This window comes from Orussus abietinus, unplaced genomic scaffold (assembly GCF_000612105.2).
Source record: "Orussus abietinus isolate OABI.00-Male unplaced genomic scaffold, Oabi_2.0 scaffold6, whole genome shotgun sequence".
Taxonomy (NCBI): domain Eukaryota; kingdom Metazoa; phylum Arthropoda; class Insecta; order Hymenoptera; family Orussidae; genus Orussus; species Orussus abietinus.
In genome coordinates this window covers 932,048-955,428 of record NW_019396002.1, presented here as the reverse complement: position 1 = coordinate 955,428, position 23,381 = coordinate 932,048, and the positions used below count along the sequence as shown (strand labels likewise).

The following is a 23,381-nucleotide window of genomic DNA, read 5'->3' as shown; positions in this document are numbered from 1 at the left end:
ACCTCTTCGGGGTGTCGGGCCAAGGGTGGTAAACCGCCCCGTTAGGCTGGATCCTCTGGAGCGAGGTAGACGGGACGAGTTTCCCCCAAATATTTATGGGAGGTCCCGGGGGACCTCCTGACCCTTGGTGACGAGGACGAGACTCCCGTCCACTGTGGGTAGGTTGCACACCGCCCGCGCGCGGGGGACTGGCCGGGATACTACCCAGTCCTCCACTTCCTCCTCGTCTTCCTCCCGGCTAACGGAGCTCTCCGGACCTGCGCCATGGCGCCGCGACCTCCACGGGTCGATATCCCGACCACTTCGACCCCCGGCTCCCACGAACGCCTCCGTCACCCTCGACCCCGCTCTTCGACTCGCCCTAGTCCACCAGAAGTCCTCGCGGTACCCGATTCTGCCCTCGATCCTTCCGATCCTGAACCGATTTTTTAACCCTGAAGAGCCCGCAATACTCGATTCTGAACGGCACGTGATTTTTTTATCGTGTGGGGGTGGAATCCGAGACAAATCGATCTTCCATCCTGATCAGTTTTCGATCCTTCAGATTCTGCACCGATTTTGAGCCCTGAAGAGCCTGCGATCCTGTGTAACGCGTGATTTTTAATCGTGTAAAAGGTTGGTTCTTCCACTCTGAAGAAAGCTCGATTTTTTTTCCTAATCACCATGCGATCCATCCTTTAGATCCTGCATCGATTTTTAACCCTGAAGAGCCCGCGATAGACGATCCTGAACAACCTATGATTTTTTATCGTGTATTGGGTGCAATCTTCCACTCTGAAGAGAGCTCGATTTTCTGTCCTGATCAGTTTACGATCACACTAAAAAGTACCTGATCTCCCGCCCTAACCATAACACGACCCTATACCATAAAGAAAACACAGAAGACCATCACCCCTTCGCCAGATCTCGGATCAAGATCCTCCTAAGCTTAAATACCAGGACCCAATCTGGACTCCCCCGATTCCTCTCGATAGACCCACAAATCCCAGTTTGAAGACTTCTTTATCCTTGATAAGACTCATTTCACCCTAGGGCGATGCTAGGGGGACTCTTCCCTCTTATTTCGGATTACAGCTCCGAGGTTTGTCGCATTTAATTATTTTTTCTTAATTAAATCTTTCGCGTCTATGGGGTATTCCCGGATGGAAATCTTGGAGCATGTGGGAATTGAAACTGCAGACTCGCTGGAATTCTGGGACGTTTTGGTAGTTGGCAGAACTTCCTGATCCTGATGATCCCGAGACAGGACTAAGTGTCGGGTGCTCGAGAGATTATCTGGAAATTAGTTTGCGAAGTCCGTTACACTTGCGAAGTTGTTGTTGGAGAGTCCCGAAGGACGAAGGAGTGCATCGAGTCCTCCGGTGACATAGGTCCTGAGGGAACAGGCCTTGATCCTTGACACCTGGATGGTAACCTCCGAGTTGTAAACCAGGGTGAAGCAATCATCAACGAGTTGTACATTTTTATAGCAATTGTTATTAAAACTTGTACAAAATTCAACGGGTAGAAAATGGAACAAGCGGCAATATGGCGCCGATCGACCTGGACTGTTTAATTAATTAAATTACGGGCATTCCTGAATTATCGTCCTATTTATTAACCAGTAACCTCGGAATCATGATCAAGGGTCGAGGCATCATCAGCAAGTACTCCCTTCTCCCAGGGATTGTTATTAAAAATCGTATAAAATTCAACTGGGAGAAACGGAGCAAACGTAGATCGATCCGACGATTGTTTAATTATTTAAATTACGGATATTCCGGGATCCTCGACCTATTTATTAAACCGGAAGGAGAGCAAATGGCGACTATCCTGCGTCTTGGTCCCACTATTCGGGAATTATCTTGAGGAGTTCCTCCGAGATGACGTAGCCCTGCTGCTTCATCTCCAGGACGATCTGTGGCCTCGTGCTGAGGGATTCGATCCATTTGTAATATGGAAGTTCTTCTCGAGTCCCGCCATACTTCTTCGGCAAGGACGTCGGAGCGATATGTCGATGGAGACTCGCCATATCACTCCCATGGAAAAATATCTTATCCTGCATTCGCCTGTCCAGCAAGGGCTTGAAAACCGCGAAGATGGCGTCGAAGACCCACGACTGGTGGAGGATATGAATGGCGTGCGTCTTCATGGGGAAGGACGTCACCATAAGGGCGAGGACCATGCCGGCCACCTAAAAAAGAGAATAAAATTGAATAACAAATAGAAACAATTTCTTCAACGTGAACGAGGTCTCAGCATCGAAACGATATCAATTCTACGTAATTCTTATACTTCAATTAATTACCAAGATACTTGGTAGCGTCTCGCGCCAAGTACAAGACGTCGACCCTACCGAGAATCTTTACGTCGAGGTTGGATATTTTCATTTAAAGGGGATTAAAATTAAAGGAAAGGGGTTTTACTTTTATGGCAGTTTTGTAATTCGCCACAGACCTGAGGAGTTATCGTCCAAGCATGGGACATCGTGATACCATGGAAGTCGAAGATGACGACGCCACCCAGGACCTGCGCCCTGGGCTCCAGGATACCAAGCTCTAGGACGATCACGGTGGCCTTGAAGATCTCTTCCAGCTTGTACTTCTTAGGATCCCAGTTGCCCAGCCTGTAGATCATCATCCTTCGGCCACATTGCGTTCGATATGCCGGGACGGTCATGATGTCCTCCTCCCCGATGTACTTCATCTCCAGAGGGTTCACATTCTGGTGGATCTCCGGGTGGTCCCCTTTGAAGTTGTAATAGTTCACGACCTAAAAGGAAGATAAACTTCTGGGGACGCAGTATGAGAAAACAAACCGGGGGACAGGAAACTGGCTCGAGCGTTCCACTTCCTTTGCTCGGCCGTATTTCTCGAAGCCAGTCGATATCGATATCGAGTTCAATAATCAGGAATCGGTGTATTGGTAAACACGAGTCGTGACCGCGAGCTGGCTCCCTGGCTCGAGAGCTTCAGTCCTTCACGGAATTTCGAGATTACCGGGTCGCAGACTGAAGTACCAATTTCCTAGTGATAAGCCGGCAGAGACAACCCTCGACAATAGGAAGATCCGGAGATAAATCTACAGCAACATGTCCGAGATCATCAAAAGGGACTGCAACTGGAACTCCCAGCCCTGCGAGGACGATGGTTCGTAAGGAAAAGAATTCCCCTTTTAAATTTAGAAAAACATTTCCCCACGAGGATACGCGAAAATTCCAATTTTTAGGCGGAGTATTTACATTTCTTTTTTTCTTCTTTTTTTTTTAATTTACATCTCTCTTCCTGAGAAAATATCCTGCGAAATTGATTTCCTGGAGATGGTCCACGCAAGCAATGACAATCAAATTTATTTCGAGAATGTGGCGAGCGAGAATCTTTTTGTGCCTGGTTTTTGGAAGAGTGATTTTTTTTTCCTTATTTTCTTTTTTCGACTCATCGATATGACCCTTGAGCTGTCCTTTTAATTGACTCGATCGATCCCGAACGATCCCTACAATGAGATATACCTATAAACGGCTCTTCTCTCAGAGGGTGGAAGAAATACCCAATTATTTTTCATGAATGCCGCCCCCCCCCCCCCTTGTACCCCTTTTATATCCGCCCTCCTCCTTTACGACCTACTTTGCGATCCAGGAACTTCGAGGGAAGCCCTTTAAAAAATTCCACGGGAAAATATTGCGAAGGTGTCATCGGAATATGATCTCTGATTTTTTTTTTCCCCCCGAATGACCTTTGCGGAATTATATTTCTTATATTGACAATTTCCGTCTCAATATTGCTGCTTAAACCCCTCATAGAATTTTTTCATGTTTTTCTCCACACTCGCACAATAGCAAAAGAAATCATTTCAATCGAGGAATAAGAGCATAAATTTAATTATGTAACACGAGTAAGGCCTCTTTTATTTTGGTAATGTGAATTCTCATCGCGGATTATTACCCATCGGGATAATTATCCTCCGGTTTTTAATTTCGCTAGGAATAACATTAATCCGCGATTTTTTCGAAGACGTTTCAGCGATTTCCTCATTTTTTACGGCGGGATTGATTTAATGATCAAAATCCTCGCCTTGGCATAATTGGGCAACTCGAAACTCGGGGCGATGATTAATAATCATTGCCGCTCGTTTGGGTGATTATTTAAAATTAGTGCTAGAAGATTGCGGTTCGTAGTCATTGTCCCGGCATCAAAGATCGATGTAAAAAGATGAGAAGCGGTTTATACAGTGATTGGCCATTGTAACATCGTGCCGATCATTAGAGAGCAACATAAAAAGAGAATGAACGGTTAGATATGCTGATTGGCAATTGTGCTTTTTATAAAAAGTACCCATTGCTTCCGACTTAATTAATGACACGTTTGTCGCCAGGAGCGGTCCTCCTGATTTATTCTTTAAGCAGATAAATAGTGTACCTAACCAAACAATCGGTGATTACTATAGATAGTTATTTACCAATCGATGGGCTCGGTTGACATTGAAACTCCTGGCGCGCAGGAATCGGATCAAAAAGGCGTCGTCGGTCCGGTGTGGCAAACATTCTCCTCTCTCTGGGGAACAGAAAAGGATTAAAGTTGGCTCCTCGAAACCCACGAGAGGAGAAAAAGAGCGGAAAAGAGTCCTCGGACTATTTTCGGGACCCACTTTGCATAAACGTCGGGCGTTTAAATCTTAATACCAAAATGGCTCCGACCCCGCTGTCGCAAAGAACCCTTTTTTTACTTTTTCTTAATTTAATTAATACCACTAATAACTTCTCATTTATCGTCCTTTTCTTCCAGAGATGACATACATATCCAGTTTAATGTAATATTATTTATCTCTCGAGATTTCCTCGACCTTAATATTCTACTTGGAATAAAATGTTCCCTTTATAAGTAAATGAAGGAAATTATGAATATACGAAATTATGAGATATTGATCCAAATTTTAAGATACAGTAAACTGGTGTTCATTTCATTTGTGTGCGCTTAAAAGAAAGGACGATTTAAGAGCCACGTGAAAATGGTGCTTTTTACGGAAGTGAGATATGGGAAATTAACTTTTTTTTTCTTTTCTCTCGGAAAAAATGGAAAGATTATAGCTTCACTTGAAGGGGAAGGGGAGAGATGGCCCCTTCCCTCCCCAGGTGTGAAATTCATCAGACCCCACCGTATATCGTGTCGCGCAGTTCCTGAAGAGTCTGACACTTGACCTCGTCGGTCTCCCCAAGTTCTCTTCGAGAGAACTCCATGACTTCCGGCGAGGGCTCGTTCAAGTCCAGGTTGACCTCTTCGTCGTCCCTTGGAAGGACCTCCGCTCCTCGTGGTTCCGGCATGATAAGACCGTTTCTGCTCGCCAGGCCAGGATCTTTCGGGAAAGGATCCTCCGATGAGCTGTTTTTCCTAGATCGATGATTTTCCCCTTCTTCGGCCTCTGAGATGACAATTTCAGGTCCTGGGTCCTGGAACTCCTCGTGGAACCCGTTCCTGGAGGACCCCTGCGCCTCCTTCCTCGACAATCCCTTATCGACCTGAATGGAAGACAATGAGGGACTTTTTATTGATATTTCATTGAATTTCAGACCTACAGTTATCACTCGAAAATCCAGATTCATGCTCTCAAGTTGCAAATCTCGAAAATAAACTGCTGGGATTTATGATTTATTTCTTTTACCAGTTTTTTTACTAACTTCTGCGCAGCCGGTCAACGACGCCATCTTCCGGGGTCGCTCCGAACTTCTCACGGGAAAGTGTAACTCCAAAATGAAATCGCCCAGAAGAGACGGATTTCTTCCACGGCACTTTTATTTCCCGACTGTCCGAGGTTGCGCGCTGAATATTTTAGACTATCTTGAAGGACCATTCCTTGAATTTGGGGGAGATAAGAATTTATTCTTCCTCGGCTCAAAGACGCGATAAGAATGCAACTGGCGGGCGACTGCGAACAGCTGGGGAGGGCTTGACGTACTCTCGGGCAAACGTGGAAATATCAAGGCGATCAAAAATCGAGGTGAAGGTATCTCCGCTCATATCTGCTCATGATAACGCGGTCAATCGCTGCTGCATGCTCGCGATAGGAGAATAAATCGGAAGATCGAGCCGCGTTAGAAAAAGAACGAGGCTCTAATTAAAGTCGCCAGATGATAAGTTGGAGGGAACAGAAATAGCGATTATTATCCGGATCCCGCATAAGATTGCTTTTTTAATGCTCAAACGATGCCACTGATGCAAACCGCAGTACTGACTGCGGGCACGGAATCTTCTGAATATTCAGAACTCCGTGAATCATCGAGGCTTATCGCGAATGTCGGAAAAATAGATCCACGAGTTGCAGCGTTATCACCGGGGAAGACGAAGTCTCACTTCCAAGTTCTTCTAGACATTTACTTTCCACTCCTTTCGGCGGCTCTTTTCGCGTTGTGATAAGACGTTCCAAGTGTTGCGACGGTATTTAAAAATATTGCTGAGGCGTTATCACATTTTAATGAGGAATTAACGCGAAGGGACGACACGTAAAACGTCGTCGTGTTATCAAGAGACAGGCGAAAGGGTCTTTTAAAAAAGTTGTAACAATGTTATAGAAAGATTATGGTAAAAACGGAAATACGAAACAACGTTGATAATAGGTTACTCCAAATTTTCGCCGCGTTGTAAAAAACACATGTTCACGCGTTTTGAGGGAGCATGGAAAATGTCGCGAAACAATGACACGAGTATAACATTACCGCGTTGGGTTGGAGACCGTCACCTCGTTATAAATGGATGCGTTATCGCGTTATCAGGAGGAACGCACGCGGTTCGCGCGTTACCGAGCTGGCCCAGCAGCTGCAACTGAGAGGCAGTGATGCAACTGGAATCGCGTGGTGTACACCAGGGACCGCAAAGTGCCGGCAATGTGAAATTGCACCGGCAAAGTCCCTCTTACCGCGTAAGACCTTGTGAAACGTAAGCCTCGGTACCGACCCCCCTCCTATAACGAAGTATCGCCCAGTAACGAGCTAAAAAAAATTCATATTTTCAAGGAAACACTCGAAATTCCCGAGTAAAAATTGAAAAGTTTGATTAGGGCAAAAGATAACGAGGTTGGATCTGCAGATAGCGACTTTGCAATTTCTGTCCTTCAACGAAGTGTCCTTTAACGAAGTATCGCCCAATAACGAATTAAAAAAAAAATTGGTATTTTCAAGGAAACACTCGAAATTCCCGAATAAAAATCCAAGAGTTTGATTAGGGCAAGAGACAACCAGGTTGGATATGCAGATAGCGACTTTGTGAATCGCATGGTTTGGTACCAATTTCTGTCCTGTAACGAAGTATCGCCAAATAACGAACTAAAAAAAAAATTGGTATTTTCAAGAAAACACTCAAAATTCCCGAATAAAAATCAAAGTTATGTTAAGTCAAGAGATAACGAGATAACAGCTACAGGGAGATACCGACTTTATGAATCGTATGGTTTGGTACCAACTTCCCTCCTGTAACGAAGTATCGCAAAATAACGAGCTAAAAAATTTGGCATTTCCAAGGAAACGCACCAAATTCCCGAATAAAATTCAAAAAGTTGGATTAGGTCAAGAGATAACGCAATTGGAGCTACAGGGAGCCGTCGACTTTCCGGTGGGCCGATCCAGCGGAATGAAAGTAACCTCGTACGTGCGTAAATCCTCGGTAAATCGCGATTAAATGCAAAATAGATGTGTTATTTGCTTTTATGTAATTATACACTCGCGGTGAGCCCGAGTGCAGTTGCATTTACGGTTTACGTCGAGTTCCCGCCCGCGGAAGAGAAAGTGAGGTTACGTCCGCCGCGAAGCTAATACCGGACAGTAATTGACACCGTAAAGGAGAGTGCCTCTCATTTCTCTATTTGCGGGGAGTCAGTAAACACTTTCTTCCGGCGAATTCGGAGTTTCTGTTCCTCCCCTGTACCTATATCATCGGACCTACCCTTTTCACTTTCTTTCCTTGCAGTTTTAATACATCCCCGAGGAGCTCGTTACGAGTTTCGAGGCGACGTAGGGCTTACAAGGATTCTTGCAGAACCGGTATTTATTTCAGGAAGTCGCAGTTACGTAGCGCGCTATTTTCTTTCATACTTCAACTCGAGGGAACTTTGCCCGCCGCAAATGATTGCCTTGGGACGATGACTATTCCAATCGATTGGATATTTCTTTTCCTTTTTGATCACTTTACGCGCCTTCTATCATTACCCATTAGCGTTTCTCCGCGCCCTTCCGGAGATACGGCGCGCCGGACTCGGGCAAAATGGCGGCGCGTATGGGGTATAGGGAATATGGTTAGATTTCACTTTAAAGGACTGATTTATGACTCCAGTCATTTACTTGTCGAGGAAGTCACTCGGGGTTGTCACTTCCTGCGACTCGCTGGCAAGAGTATCGCCATGGGAGGGAATTACGAGTTCATTATCCTACATGTCGGCGACATTCTAAAGGCACACTCGAAATACCATCGGCGCGCATTCAATACCAATGGGATACCATTATATAAGATTTTCCAGCACGCCCGTTAATATTCTCCCCGGGCGTTGGAAAGTCATTACCGCATCGTTTGTACTCCATCTCTCGTCTTCATTCAGCGATTTATCGCGCCCACGTGGAGTCGCCGCGTCATGGCCTCGTTAGGGTCTTATTAGAGGGTCGTAAAGAAATCACCATAAAAATGCGCCCTTGACTTCGAGATCTCATGAAAGCTTTAAAACGATATCATAAGTTGAAAGAAAAAAGAAAAATTGCTCTAATCGCACTTCCTCAAATGTAATTTTTTTTTCATTTTTTCCCCCCTTTTTTTGGTATCTCCTAAGAGCCTGACATTACTTTACTTGCATAAAAAGACGACTTGTTGGGTGTATTTTTGATCTGGCGTGAATTTCCACTTCTTTTTTTTTTCTTTTTTCAATTTTCCATTTTTCTTTACACGCAATTCTTCGACGTCGACGTCTAGTTTTCCGTAATATACCGAAGTACGTGCATAGCGGGTGCATTGCGAAACGTGGTCAGGGTCATCCTGTTGCATCCAGCTGGGTAGTACTTTCACTAAATGAGACCCGTGTACGGAGGGACGAGCAACCGCGCGCAACGGCTCCTCTACGTGCATGTGCAGCCGAAGGGAAGTTGCATGTTGCGAGTTGCCTTTTGTTTCTTACGACGATCTACTTCCATTGTGTCCGGGTCTTACGTTCGTATTCACGATCTACCGGACCTTGCCCGACACAATGGCTCTCCGAGAAAATCAAGAAACGGCCATTAAGCCGCGAAGGACCGCTTACAGGATACACGTGGAGAAAAAAAAAATATACACGTGGGGGAAAAAAAAAGATACACATGGGAAAAAAATCCAAACGTCGAATATATATGCCGATAAGGATGACAGAGACCTAAGTAATTTCTATTTACTTCCAAACTAACTTCACAATATTACAATTTAATTTTATATCATATTTTTTTTTAATATTCTACTTAGACGTATATAGCCCGTGTATGCACTGAGAAAAAAAAATGTTCATCGAACCAATGAAATATTCTGTTAATTCCGGGAATAACTATTTAACTCAAGTAAACTCCAATAAACCGGCTGCGGCGTATCTTCGGAATTAAATTTATTTATATTCAATTAAGTGAAATAATTATCCTTCGAATTGACTGAATATTTCTTTGGTTGAAGGAACATTTCTTTCTCAGGGTAACCATCCCTAGGAATTTAGGAGGTCGATGGTATCGAACGGTGGAAAAATTCGAGTGGCTGGAAAAGCGAGGAGGTCCTTGCACTGGAGAAAGTTAGTAGTGAGATGATAAGAGAAATGAATACGAAAGAATTATTTAGGCGTAAATCGGCATCCCTCGAGTTATGGAGATCCATCGTGTATTGATGGAGAAGTTCGGGGGATGATTGCAGACTAGGGGTTTGGATTAGTCGTAAGAAGGAAGAAAAAAAAAAATTAATTAATAGCCACGTGATGCTGCCTTACCGGCCGCTCCTGGGAGGCTCGATCCTTGCCGACTGGAGTCCTCGATCGAACTAACGATGCAGCGGGCCGAGTGCAGGAGTGTACCCTTCCGCGTTTGTAATACACGAGAAAGTTGCAGAACGGGGTGCAATCACCTTTCCATATTGGCTATCTCCCTCGATCCTCGATACGAACTCAGATGAACAAGCGCTAACATCAACTTTGACAAAGGATCTAGACAAAATTTAAAAAAAAAATGAGGAATATATACATAACCTGAAGAAAGGATATGCGCGAATATCGAGTATCGATTAGACCCGGAGAGACCAGGACGACCGGGAATCGAATTTTCTTAAGTGGACTGTTTATGTCTTGCTCTTATTTCGACCTGCAACATATCCTTCCTGGACACCTGAGCAATTTTCAGATTTTTTGGATAAATTTACAGGTCTGTAATTGTGTCCTTATACGTCCTCGATGCACTAGGCCACCCATCTCGGTGTCGGCCAGGCCCAACGTCGCTTAACTTCGGGAATCAGAGTCCATTCCTCCCCTGAAAGGAAAGCCGATTTTTCTTATCGATCTTTCGAAATTCTCGCAATTATCGTCGCTATCGTTACCTTCTCGGTCACTCGAAGTCGCCATTCTTGGTCGGTTGCGAAACCAAGTCAATCGGTTCACTTTCGGTCCGCGAAAAGTCGGTAACCTTGTGCAGAAGGCGGGTACCTGTTCATATAGATTACCGGTTAATTTATATGTATATAGTTAGTGTAGAATGTTGCTGGAAAGACAAGAGGTCTGGCCAGGGAGAGACAGGCTATGGAAATCGAAAATCCTTTTCCCTGCTCTCTGGACGGTACTTGCTAATTTACCTATTTACCTTTGAATTTATGAGCACTCTAATGAGGGTCGCATTAATCGCTCGGAAACGGTGATTTTTAACGATTGTTGCAAGGTGGAATAATTAACAGTGTGGAGAAATGGGATGGACAGCCTTTTAAGGAGGTCTTCGAAGGACTTTGAGGATTCTCCTGGTAGCCTTGCGAAAGGATAATAAATTATGCGCAGGGTTGGCATCGATTGACGTTCGTTTATACACGCAAACGTGCAGTCAGGGCCGGCGAGCATTAATGTCTAAATGGCCGATCCTTTTTGCTCGATCGAAGCCGATCGATACCCCTCTCCGAGTCGAATCGAATGCGATTAGGAATACTAACGCACTCAAGTGCGATTTTACTAAATGAAATTGTGCGCGATTTATGGGAATACAAAAAAAAAAGAAAAACATTCGCAATGTCCTGGCGAATCGAAGGATCCATTCGAGGAGCGTCTCGTGAAAAACGAGGTGGAATATATTAATACATTAATAAATTAACAACTCGAGTGTAGCTTTTACGGGTGGAGGCGCGACGCCATTTTGCCCTGGGCGAGAAATTTCCTTTCTAGGCGAGATGAATTATTTGCGTCAATTTAATTGGATGTATTCTTTCAGAAAGGTACTTCGTCTATCAGCGTGCGTTAAGTTGCTCCAATCGCGAGCCGATGCGTTTTCCATTCCGATTTTCGTCGGCTTTTTTAGCGGATTTGCATGAAAGAAGAAAAAAAGAATAGGAAAGAAAAGGAAAAGAGAAGAAGTCTTTTTTTCGAAGCGGCGAGGTGGGCGCGAACTCGAGACCTATCTGGGCCGTTCCATTTCCCAGCATTGTGCGCCGCTCTGCAAACGTTCCATTATTTCCAAAAAGAGGGGCGAAAAAAAACGGGAAAAGTGGAGCGAAAGAGTCAACCTGAAAGGAGGAATTACTTTCGACGTCGCACCTCGACTTGCGACTCGAGAAAACTCTCCGGAATTAGCGCCCGCCATTTTTTCGGCCATTTCCATTGTCATTTCCCTTCGATCATGACATCCACAGTTTTTTTTTCCCCGCAATTAAATGCGGCAGGATTAATTCATAATAATTTTTGGTGGAACTCTCAGCCAGAAATTCCAAGTCAGATCTCGTCTCCTGCAACCTTCGAGCTAAACAAATCCAGCATCGGATCTTTCCGCGAGATTCCTCCATTTGCTAATAACTCGTTTCCTTGTGGTTTCTTAAAAAAAACTCAAAGTCTTGAAAATCCTACCTCTTGTAATCATGTACACGGACGTGATAAGCTTACGGAATGGGTGTATACGTGACTATTTCGTGGGTTAAGAAATAACACGAAAATGGAAAGATTTCGACGACCATTTTATGTTTCTACATATCTGGAGGTCTGTCGAGATCGCGAGGGTAAGATAATCCTCTTAATTAGGAATGCCGTCGCGTTTGAACGTTTAATTTCTGTTTTCCTTCGCCTTACTTTTTTCCTATCCGCTTTTTCGAGGCCCCCTCTGCAGACTTTTCGAGGCAAAAAGTCACGTTTCCAGCAGACCTTCGCCTTGATCCTCTCAGCCTCTTGTCACGGTCGCGATTTCGTCAGAACCTCCTGCGACCGGTTTCCGAGTAAATGATAAATTCTACCATAATTAAGGCCGCCCAAATCTGCGGACAAGTCGTAGTTAACTTTCCTAACTTGTCGGGAGAAGTTGGCGCGAGAGGCGAAGCCTCTCCCGTACTTTCTCCGGACTTAACTTTGCACTTTGTCGCCGACCACGTCTAGAAAGAGAAGTCTGCAACTTCCACGACTCTAGAAAGACTTTCGGCTCTTCAGGAACTTGACATTTGACGGCCAATGACAGCATAATGCGCCACCGTCGCGACGCAGTTAACAATTAACCCGTGAAATTAGCCGCGAGAGTTATTTTGCACGCCTTAATAGCATGGCGGATGCGTCGCAATTATCGGGATCACGTATTTACATAATAACCTCGTTAAAGGCAAAATATGCAGTGCTCTAAACCAACGGTACTCGGTTAAATGCCCCATTGATACATAATTTATATACTGGAGCGAGCGACGATTAATCAGCACCACTTGAAATTTAGTCGATTAACATTGGAGAGTAATACGCAACTAGATTGGATTTGGAAGCTGTTTAATACCATTTACATGCAGACATTGCTAGAAGTCTAAACTAGACAATCTGGGGGAAAAGTATGTACACTGTGTGCAACATATAATATTACACTAGTCACATTTAGGTTAGGAACGATAGCAGGTCGTCTTGAAACACTGGTCGATTGGCGTTAAATGATCCTGCGGAGATTTCTTCCTTTAGAGAGCTGGAAGGAAAAAAATGCGCATTTTAATCCGTTCCAGGATTCCCAGTACGTACCTTGGGGATGCCTCTTGAGATCTCCTACGTCAGCATCTCGATCATCGACGTCATCGTCGAACTTTGGTCCAGGCCGTATCAAAAAACCAGCCGACCCTGACTTCGCTCAACCTGCTCCTTACCGGGAACCTACCTTACCGGCTGACGCTTCGATTATCGAGGAACAATTGATTGTTAATCGATACTTACCTGGAGGGAGTGGTCCCCACCTTGCTCGAAGTGGTTCTGTCCGAGGTCAGGACGGGAGTTCGCCCACCGGGGTTTATATAGGCTACTTCGCTCGTAACTCGCACGCGTTTCCGCGAGTGCGTGTTGTCCGCGTCGTCTCTGCCGCGCGAGAGTCACGCCATCGCGCGACTGCTCCTCGAAATCGTTGCCAGCGCGAGTTTGCCTTCAAATTTTCCCGCCGGTCCTTAAAATCTTTGCGCGATTTCGCCTTTAAGTCTTTACGCGATTTCGCCTTAAAAATCGTCACGCGAGTCCGCCTTAAAATCTTCGCTAACTCAAGACTCGATCGGGGCATCAGCTCCGAAAAAGTGTGACCGGTAAGTCTGCCTTTTCCTTGCATACATAACCTCTTATACATTCATTCTCAACCCTTAAAGTGTTATCAAAGAGTCATTCTACATATATGAAAACGTGAAAACATCAAATTCGGATCATTTCGAACATTATAATGAGAAAACAGAGACTATAAGGGAATCACTTTCATGCTCCAACACGGCTGCATATCTCGAGTCAAATAGTTCGGCATTCTAATAATTCCTGAAACACTAAATAATAAACGACTTACTTTTACTAATACCTTTTGAAACGACAAATAATAAGGGACCGATAATTTCGCACATCTCAGGTGCCACTACTCTTGCTAATAATTCCTAAAATAACAATCGATGAGCCTAATCGGACACAATTTTCTGACGTCTTTTAAGAACAAAGGTGCACACTGAGTGTACGTCACTCCACGCTAATTTCACTCGGTTGTGATAAACGAGATCGATCATTCGAAGTCGTCCTCTTTTACATCATAGAGGTGCACTTCACCTCGTTTTGCACTATTTCACCGTGATAAGAGATGCGACGCAATCTTATCTATCTTTAAAGATCCTGTGCCGGAATTTTGCAAGTCCACCTCGCTAGAGTCGATTATAGCTTCGAGGCGATCTGGCTCGACTTTCAAATGAAGGAAATGCAGTTAACATTGACAGTCCACCGTTCACTAAGTATTCTTAGCATGCTAATCGAATTGCGAGTGTCACTTAACCCTCGGTCGTAGACTGGATCTCACGACTGAGAATAATGCAATCGATGAGGTCCCGAGTGCGTCCTACTGCAACACCTTGCACATTTGCATTTCAGCTTCCTAATCGTCAACTTAATTTATCCGATGCGATCTTTGAACAATGCACCGTCAACAAATTGACATTGCATCCTTCGATCCGCACGAGGATGCGATTGTCATGTCCAAAACCGTCACGTCTTCGAGCGATCCGTTGATTACACCTCTCAGTGGTCGTTGAAAGTCACGAAAATGGCCGACACGTGACATCGCTGAAAAAATTGAGCAAGACGTTTATTGAATCAATCTCCTTTCCTTTCCTGGCCTGATCATCGCCGAACAAATTTTTTCATTTAAATCTAATCTCTTCCTTATAATCTCCGTATTCACGTTGTAGAGTTTCAAACGACTCGATATGTTTGGTTTGAAGAAAAGGTGCACGAACGAAGGTTCTTCGACGCCACTTTCGTATTGCCTTAAGGTGATATGGAAGTCTGATATATACACATGACAAAAAGTCAAAATATTTATAAAACTTTTCTACAAACTGGGTGCACCGAATTATCAGAAACCTTAACACGTGATTATGAGCCTCTAAGGAATAACGCGCTGCTCATGAAATTCCTTTTTTTGAAAAATGAATTTTCACGGGCAGCGCGTTCTTCCTTAGAGCCTCCATAATCACGTGTTAAAGTTTTAGATAATTTGGTGCACCCAGGCTGGAGAAAAGTTTTATAAATATTTGGACTTTTCGGTATGTATATATCACACCTTAATAAATAGAGTTCATTTTTTTCGTTCTTGCTCGTGATGGAGGCGGGAAATTTTCGGCCGCGATTTGAATCTTGATGGGGACGCTTTTGCGCGTGCGCGGCGACCACGTGACTGACAGTCAGTCGGTCATAGAGATAAGGTGCGCGCGCCGCGCCGGCGGTCAGTCGGCAAGGCAGCGCGCACGTGCCGACGCGCCGGAGCGGTCGGCAAGGCCCCGACCAATCAGAGCGGCCCCTGCGACCCTGAGGCCCAGCCGCTGCGGTCCCAGAGTATATAAGCCTCCGCGCCATTAGGGGCTCCAGCATTTTGGCCCGGATGCCCCGTCGCGTTTCCCGTTCGTGTCATCGTCGGTTAAACCTTCCCGACGACGGGCGTCGGTATCTGACGTCGACCTGCGGTGGGCGTCGCACGTCAACAGAGGATAAAAAGAGGACGTTCGTGGAAACAATTAGGGAACCATGGCGCTTAATCTGAGTAAGTGGCGAGAGCAATTAATGCTTTAACATTAGTTAATCCGGAAATTAAAAAGATTCAGTTGCAATACTGAAAAACAAAGGGCGATAAAATAAGTAAAAATTGAATTTACGATTTATCTTTAGTATCCGTGAATTAGTGGTATGATGTTAGAATGAAAATTAAATTAATGAGGAATAATGGTTTTAAATTCGTGAATTTAATTTTTAAGGCCGTAGTAGTTAAGGATGTAGTGGTTTATAGTTGCGGTTTTTGTTAAGGGGTCGTGGCCATTTTTCTGATGCGTAATCAGACCGCGTATTCACGGCGCATCGAATCAGTGTCATTGAAAGGGAAAGTCAATTATGTCTTAGTCTGCTTGTTTTGATGTTGGCGATTTAATGTTTTGCGACTCGCCGAGGGTACTGCCGTATTATGTTGCGGTTACAAGTTAACTACTGGCTATGACTAAGCGGCGAGTATAGAGTCACTTCGCGGAGACGAATTTCTTAACGTCACCTTAATTAATGAATACCTTAACGAGGTGCTCGGCAGAACCGGTGGTAACGCAAATGAATACCGTCGAGAAGTTGTAAGTCAGGAATAAACGCTTAAAATATTCAAAACCATGGAGGGAAAAACGTTTAACGGTCGCTTAACGCGCGAATAGCTAAACCATTCTTTTTTGCGCCCGTCAATCCGAAGAATAAAATTGTCATTTCAGGGGGCGTCATTTCGCGGTTTTTTACCTTGAGGAAAATTCATTCAGGAATATCCTTGCAAAACTGGGATATTATCGAAAACGTTAAAGAGAATGAAAAGGAGGAGTTTTCGCACGAGGTCTCTTGGACGGGGCATTTAAAAATGGCCGCCTCCAGCTCGGACCATGTGCGAAGGGCGGACCGCCTCAGTCTTTTTCCTCTGTGCTTGGCATACATTTTCAACGTAAATTTGTATTGTCCATCCTTCTGCTAATCAGCGAAAACGGCACAAATGCTGACGAACAATGTTTCAAGCTTGGCACACTTTTTTATCCTGAATTTTTATTGCCCATCCTTTTGTCAACCAGCGAAGTAGCAGTCTCGAAAAACAGCACTTATGTTGTGGAAGGAATATGGTCTAGTTTCGCGACAAGGAGTGAAATCCGACCATTTTCCTCATCTCCCGTAGAAACCCGCTGACATTTTTTTCCTTATTTCTTTAAATCTGACGTATATATTATTTTATGCCTCTCCTTCACCAACCAGCATTCATTATACTCGGGGTTGCGTTAATGAACTTTTTCCACAGACCGGTTCAGCGAGGAAGTTAAGCTTTTCTTATTTCACGAAGACTCCTGACGCAATTCCTCTCCGATTAATTGCCCACCTTGGCCGAGTAGGCTCGAATGAATCCTATCCCTCTGAAAACCACGGTTAAAAAATTGTCGAGATACTCCCACGCTCCGTACTTTTAATACACTCCTCGATTCTAATCACGGAAATGTGAATTTCAGAGCATACGTGACCGGGACTCTTCGGAGAGTAGCCATTTGTAAATCGATATCTGTCGAAAGTTCCTAAACGCCTAATCGCTTCCTCGAACCCGATAATTGGCTTTTAACGGCTACTTTTTCCCCGGTTTCGAGAAATCTTGAGAAACTCGAAATAATTTCACCGAAATTTCACTCGGCAAGTAATGTCCTCTAAATTCATGGCGTCATCGTCAAACGAGAAATTGCAAAGGAAAATTCATTCAGGAGAATTATCCTTGGTATTTATTATGGCCACGTACTATTGTTCGATTTTTAGAAACGATGAAAATAATTAAATAAAATAAAAAAAATAAAATAAACCGACATTTTACTTAACATGTAATGCCCTCTAAATTCATGGCATCATGATCAAACGAAAAATTGCAAAGGAAAATTCATTCAGGAGAATTATCCTTGGTATTTGTTATGGCCACGGCCTATTGTTCGATTTTTAACGATGAAAATAGACTTGTAAGACTTGATAATCCTGGGTCAAATGCAAATTAAGTCGATTTAGAGGTGCTGTTGGAGGGAGATCCAAATGTGGACGATATCCTTGGTCGTCCTGCATCCCGAACTCGCAGTGCTCGGTGACAATAAATGGGGCGAGACGAGATATTTGCTGATGCATTAACCGACTGGTTCTCGGTCGCAAATTACTGGACCGAGTAATGCATCCGATGGCATGCATCTTTCATGATCCTGGATTCGCTACAAATTCACCTCTCGGCAACTGCAAGAAATCCGGAAAATAATACGATCGATCTCGCCTTCTCCTTGTCCTCTTTCCCCATTGTCTGAAAAAAATCGGAATATTGATCGGATACGCGTTTTAAATAATTATCGGCGAATTGTTAGGTTGTACTGACCCATGTTATCGCAGATTTATGTAAGGAAGGAAATTGGACGATTTCACAATGAAACCTTCGCGATGGCGTTTTTTCCCCGGATCAAAGATTAAATCCCATCTGATCTTTGTAACGTGAGGATCAAAGTTGATAATGAGAAAAAAACGCGTTCTCGACAGGTATTATTTTTTATCCACGGTCCCATGTAAACCTGTATGTGCACGTGTAATACGTATTGATGTACATGTCGAGTTATGCAAATCGTGGATACCTTTAATTCGTCTTCGGTGACGTCCTTCCCTTAACCTGACAGGTACTCCAAAAAAACGCGGACGTAATGGCGAACGATAGACGTCATAAATGAGAGAAAAAAGAGACGAAAAGAAGATACGATGGTCAAGAGGGAATTGGAAATTCGTTAGATATACACGTGGAGGAAGAAGTTTCAGTTTTTGCGGAAGCTACGTCGCGGCTTTGTCTCTTCCTTCTTATCATGTTGTTGCGTGGCGGGAATAAAGGGAGAGAAAAAAGAAAATGGAACGCCTGATAGGTCGTGCGGCAGTCGGCGACTTTATGGAATATAAATTCCCTCGCATGTTGCGGCGGTTTAGATGTACGCGGACTTTTAAGTACACTTTCTAAGCCGAAATGGAAATTGCACCGACTCCAAATTCCGACCACGTGCTGAGGAGACTCTTCCCGGTGACGCAAATGCCGGTGCATAAAGTGCAGGAAAAAGAGCCCGGGGAATATTCTCGGGGGGGGGGGGGGGAAATTACGGACGTAATCTCGAACACGGGGATCGATTATCGAGATTTATTCTAAAAAAGTTCTGGACGAAGGACTAAGAGGCCTTCGAGTTCTCCTTCAATTTCGCAGACCGCTCTTTCGTGACGTAAGTTCCTCGCATGGAGGGAAAAGACTCTCGATGATGTCGCATCCTGAAAGAGACATCCAAAGTGCACGTTTTACGCAACGACTTCGAACACAAATTGCACCTTGCCAATCCCTGTTCACTTCTTCCCGAACGCCGCGATTCGAGGACTGGAATTAGCAGGCAGCCGGGGCCTTGATCTTTGGAGCTGAATCATGCACGCCATCTTCGGCGCCTGAGAGATAAAATGTTTTATCCTCATATTTAGTTTTTTTTTTCTACCTTCAGGAAGACCTTCTCCGTTTATAGAAATTTTTTCCGAATTTTCGACAGGGGGGAAGGGCTCGAAAAAAAATTTATTTCGAAATTCTCCGTGCCTTCACCCGTTTCGCGCTTGGAGGAATTCTTTTTCACAGGGCTCGTACGCATTTCTTTTTGTATCGTATATTTTTTTTTCTTGATCTAGGTGAGCTTTCTTTATCGGTAAGAATTTTTTCAAAATTTTCGTAAGTTGCAAAAGGTCGAAGGAAATTATTTCTTGGGTACCTTTGCTTGTGAACTCTTCGAGGTGTGAAGAGAGGACTCAACTTTCGACAGATTCGAAGGTACGTCAGGCGACGATTTCCTTCATTTGTAGGACCGGCAAGGTCCAAGGTATACCTTCGACGACTATTACGTGATCGGCTAACATAACTTGGGCCAACAACGACCTCGTTAAATCGCCACAACTGCAGACATAGCCGGAGGTGTCGACACTGCAGAGCCACATTCGGCGGATTACGAAATGTCAATTGACACGCGAGACTTTGCGAAAACATCGGGGAGAATTCCTGAACAAATCCCACGGATTTCCTGCGGAACGGGACTGACGGAAAATTTGTATTTCATTTTCTCATTACCCACTCGGATGAGGTAACGCAAATGACGCACCTTGATCCGAGGATCTATGATCTTGAAATTATGCAGAGGATCAATCACCCTGTGACATCGAAATACTTCTTCGGCGTTAATCTCAGTCTCCGGATGAAAAAGACTCGAGCTCGAATCCATGAAGATTGATACCGGAGACCTGCAAAATGGCGCTCTGAATAAAATGTTATAAATTAATATCGGTATTAATATTCGCAAAAGTCGATGCTGAGGTCAATAGAAATGCGGTAATATGGATGAATTAATTAATTAGATAAACCTCTTCGTTCTTCCATCAGCATTTCATGCTCGTGTGCTCATGGAGGCTGGCGGATATTGATCTCCGCTTATGAAATATTCAGAAATTAGTCTCAAGCCGATGACGCAAATCCCATTCGACCCTGATCGATCGCCCCATGATCTTCGGCGGCCCTGAAGATCGGAAAGTTCCGAGCGAGGAAGAATCCTGGAAAAGAATGGCTCTTGACAGTTGTGGAAAAATAATTCACGTCCTAAGGACTGATAATAAATAAATTACATGGTACAATAGAATAACCCAATAAATACAATGACGCCTTAACGGTCGAGGAGAATCTCGTCTTTAATTTTCTTCTTCTTTTTGTTTTTCTTCGTTTTGCATAGGTAAATATTTAAACGAAGGGGAGTACATGTATGTGTCGTTTTTCCAGAGACCATGTTGACCGACCTGGACGAGTTACCGTCTATTAAGCTCGGCGACTTCACCTTGGAGTTCGAGTTGGGCCCTCCGAGTGCGGAACTTCAGGAAGTGGCGAGGAAGGAACTCCGAGAGACCCCGGAAGTCCAGAAGGAAGCCGTGGACAGGTTCCGGGAGCTTCTAAAAGGTGAAACCTTCGTCTTCTAAAAACTGGACTCCTGGAAATGAATTAAAAAAAAAAACCTAAAAATTAAAGAGAATTATTAGACGTCATTAATTATTTTCAACTGTTTTCGCCGAAAATGAGAAAAATCCGCGTTAACACCTGCGAACACGTTCGCGGACATTATCTCGATATAAACATTAATGTCAATAGTAATACTTTTGTGAAGATAAAAAAAAATGGCGTTCTATTTTTCTATGTTAAACATCGACTAGCAGGAGGTACTGCGAATGAAGAATTAATTTTTAACTTTTTCCTCCAGGTGAGACCGACCTGTTGTGTCCCCTGGAGAACGACGCCTGGCTCATCAGGTTCTTGAGACCGACCAAGTATTATCCAGAATCGGCCCTGAAGCTCGTGAAGAATTATTACAGCTTCAAGGTGAAGCATGCAAATGTCTACGATGGGTTGAAGCCGAGTCGGGAGAAGAATATCTTCGAGCAGAATATCCTGACGGTGCTGCCGAACCGGGACCAACATGGCCGACGAATCCTCATCATCGAGCTGGGGAAAAAGTGGAAGCACAATAAATGCTCGTTAGACGAGGTCTTCAAGGGCTGCGTATTGTATCTAGAAGCCGCCATGTTGGAGCCCACGTCACAGATCGCAGGGGCCATCGTCATTTTCGATATGGACGGGTTGTCATTGCAACAGACTTGGCAGTTCACTCCTCCGTTCGCCAAAAGGATCGTCGATTGGCTGCAGGACAGCGTTCCTCTCAGGATCAAGAACATCCACATTGTCAATCAACCTTACGTCTTCAACATGGTCTTCGCCCTCTTCAAGCCCTTCCTCAGGGAGAAGCTGAAGAGCAGAGTAAGAATCCAAGGACCATTGAATTACCTGTCTATGGTCATGCTTGTCGGATGGAGCTATTTGCGGAAGTCTTTGATAAATGTTGAACAATATTTAAAGGCGATTTTGGGGGCGAGGCCCCGTTTGCGCATTATTTATCCACCGGTGGGTAAATATATCTCAAAGATGAGGCCGAGGTCGAATATTTCCTGGACATGCACCCTTAATGATTCGCCGGGGTTATCTTTAGAACTCGTGGCTGGGCATTTATTCATAAATGGGTTCACTTTCCTTTAAGATGATAGGATAGTGGCACCTGTACGTGGAGACCCTAAAGAAGGTCCTGACGCCCGTGTAATGTCAATTTTTATCAATCATTTTCAAAATATCTAGGAACGAACCTTTGCAAAAATTGAAATTTCAGGAGGGGCAGGACCTTCCTTATATCCTCCATATTCGCGTTGTTCAGTTTGAAACGATTAGACTCGTCCAGTTCTCAGAAAGGTTTTACAACGAGAATTTTTCACGCCACTTTCGTATCACCTTAAGCGAGAGATTTTAACATGGACTAGTTCTTGCGCGATATCGGTTGATGGGTTTTAAGATAATAATTGTTGGATGGTAACTCAGGCTTAATTATCTGTTTTAGATCATCTTCCACGGCACGGATCGTAAATCCTTGCACCAGTATATTTCCCCTAAGTGCCTGCCGGATTGTTATGGAGGCACTTTGCAAATTCCTAGAGTAACCGGGCCTCAGTGGTTCGAACTTTTGCTTAAATGCGATAAGGAGTACGAAGGTAATTTCCAATTACTTGAAAATAATATTTCTTCACTGAGAAAAAAAGATTAACTGACTTAAACATATATAGACTGTTGCCTGAGTCATACATAATCGCAAGAAATAATTATTCCGTCGAGAGGGAAAATTATATTGTCGATTAAACGAATTTTGTTTACTCCTACTATTTGAACGCAAGCTTTTGTTGTAACAATGCATATCTTTTTTTTTCAGTCAATTCACTTTTTTCCTCAGTGCTATCTTCCATCGATTCCTTAGAAATTAATAAAAAGTACGCTTCTTTCGGAGAGGCTTCACTTTATACCTAGAATTTACGATAAGTTATCATCAGTCTATGATTCGAGGTACTAATAATTATCGTTTCTTTTTCAGCGATAAACTCCTACGGGTACAAGAAGAAATAAGTGGAATTAATTCGCTATTGCTTCGGCTGCGAATTTGGAAGCCTCTCTCTCTCTCTTTCCTTTTTTTCTTAGATTCTTCACAGAATCGATAACGATTCATGTTCGTCCACCTTATCGACGGAGCGAGTGATAAGTTTGCTCGGTTTGCTCTATTTATGTTAAATTTATTTCTCCCTTATCGCCTTGCACGCCCTAGCGACACAAGGTGCTTTAGCTGCGAGTTTTTATTACGTTTACTATATTTTTTTATACCGTTGAAATCTCGCGAAGTGCCGCGAAAGTGAAGTTCGCCACTTAAGTTGAATGTCATAATTAACGCGAATATCGCAAGATTTTGCACGACGGCGAGGACTAGCAATATCAATTTTCGACCTAATTTTTAGGAGGATTTTGTATTTAAAATTTTCAATCGTCACGGTGGAACTTCCCGCACTTCCTTTTTCGAAAAAGCGGAGACGCTTCCTGAAGTTCCTCTGGTAGGATTATTATTTAACTATCTCCTGTTGCTCTTCGACCTTTACAATTAGCAGTGCTTCAATTTTCTCGGATAACTTTCGGCGATTTGTTAATAAAGTCAAGTTGTTTTAAGCGAGTCGTCGGAATTTCTCGGCGGTAGGATAAGCCTCTCGAAGTTGAAGAAGAAAATAGTTAA

At 43.9% G+C, this 23,381-nt stretch overlaps 2 protein-coding genes and 1 long non-coding RNA gene across 8 annotated transcripts; 1 reads left to right on the top strand and 2 right to left on the bottom strand.

The window, feature by feature from the left end:
- Window positions 1–1,456: 1,456 nt before the first annotated feature.
- Window positions 1,457–10,002, bottom strand: LOC105704501 (alpha-tocopherol transfer protein). Of its 4 annotated transcripts, XM_012433777.2 has the most exons (6): window positions 6,686–6,790; window positions 5,651–5,825; window positions 5,131–5,491; window positions 4,435–4,529; window positions 2,437–2,751; window positions 1,457–2,173 (listed from the first exon to the last, which is right to left on the bottom strand). In XM_012433777.2, the coding sequence occupies exons 2-6, from the start codon at window positions 5,675–5,677 to the stop codon at window positions 1,829–1,831; spliced, it is 1,143 nt and encodes a 380-aa protein (XP_012289200.1). In that variant the 5' UTR covers window positions 5,678–5,825; window positions 6,686–6,790; the 3' UTR covers window positions 1,457–1,828. The 4 variants fall into 4 exon arrangements, with proteins under 4 accessions (XP_012289200.1, XP_012289202.1, XP_012289201.1 ...); XM_012433779.2 differs by lacking the exons at window positions 5,651–5,825; window positions 6,686–6,790 and adding an exon at window positions 9,946–10,002; XM_012433778.2 differs by having other exon boundaries at window positions 5,635–6,790.
- On the top strand, window positions 2,971–23,317 carry LOC105704502 (alpha-tocopherol transfer protein-like). Of its 3 annotated transcripts, none has more exons than XM_012433780.2 (5): window positions 2,971–3,128; window positions 20,519–20,692; window positions 20,991–21,544; window positions 22,173–22,323; window positions 22,698–23,317. In XM_012433780.2, the coding sequence occupies exons 1-5, from the start codon at window positions 3,071–3,073 to the stop codon at window positions 22,727–22,729; spliced, it is 969 nt and encodes a 322-aa protein (XP_012289203.1). In that variant the 5' UTR covers window positions 2,971–3,070; the 3' UTR covers window positions 22,730–23,317. The 3 variants fall into 3 exon arrangements, with proteins under 3 accessions (XP_012289203.1, XP_012289205.1, XP_012289204.1); XM_012433782.2 differs by lacking the exon at window positions 2,971–3,128 and adding an exon at window positions 13,455–13,724; XM_012433781.2 differs by lacking the exon at window positions 2,971–3,128 and adding an exon at window positions 15,502–15,706.
- Window positions 19,349–20,512, bottom strand: LOC105704506. Its single transcript, XR_001104463.2, has 2 exons — window positions 20,110–20,512; window positions 19,349–19,989 (listed from the first exon to the last, which is right to left on the bottom strand). It is a non-coding gene; the product is annotated as an uncharacterized LOC105704506 (long non-coding RNA).
- Window positions 23,318–23,381: the final 64 nt, after the last annotated feature.

Bases quoted from the DNA above. Each gene is read 5' to 3' on its own strand.
- LOC105704501 (XM_012433776.2), bottom strand. From the start codon at position 5,677: ATGGCGTCGTTGACCGGCTGCGCAGAA. The intron at 2,752-4,434 runs GTAAATAACTAT...TCTTCCTTTTAG, and splicing joins TCAACCGAGCCCATCGATTG to GTCGTGAACTATTACAACTT. The intron at 2,174-2,436 runs GTCTGTGGCGAA...TCTCTTTTTTAG, and splicing joins CTTGGACGATAACTCCTCAG to GTGGCCGGCATGGTCCTCGC.
- LOC105704502 (XM_012433780.2), top strand. From the start codon at position 3,071: ATGTCCGAGATCATCAAAAGGGACTGCAACTGGAACTCCCAGCCCTGC. The intron at 3,129-20,518 runs GTTCGTAAGGAA...TCGTTTTTCCAG, and splicing joins CCAGCCCTGCGAGGACGATG to AGACCATGTTGACCGACCTG. The intron at 22,324-22,697 runs GTAATTTCCAAT...TTTCTTTTTCAG, and splicing joins ATGCGATAAGGAGTACGAAG to CGATAAACTCCTACGGGTAC.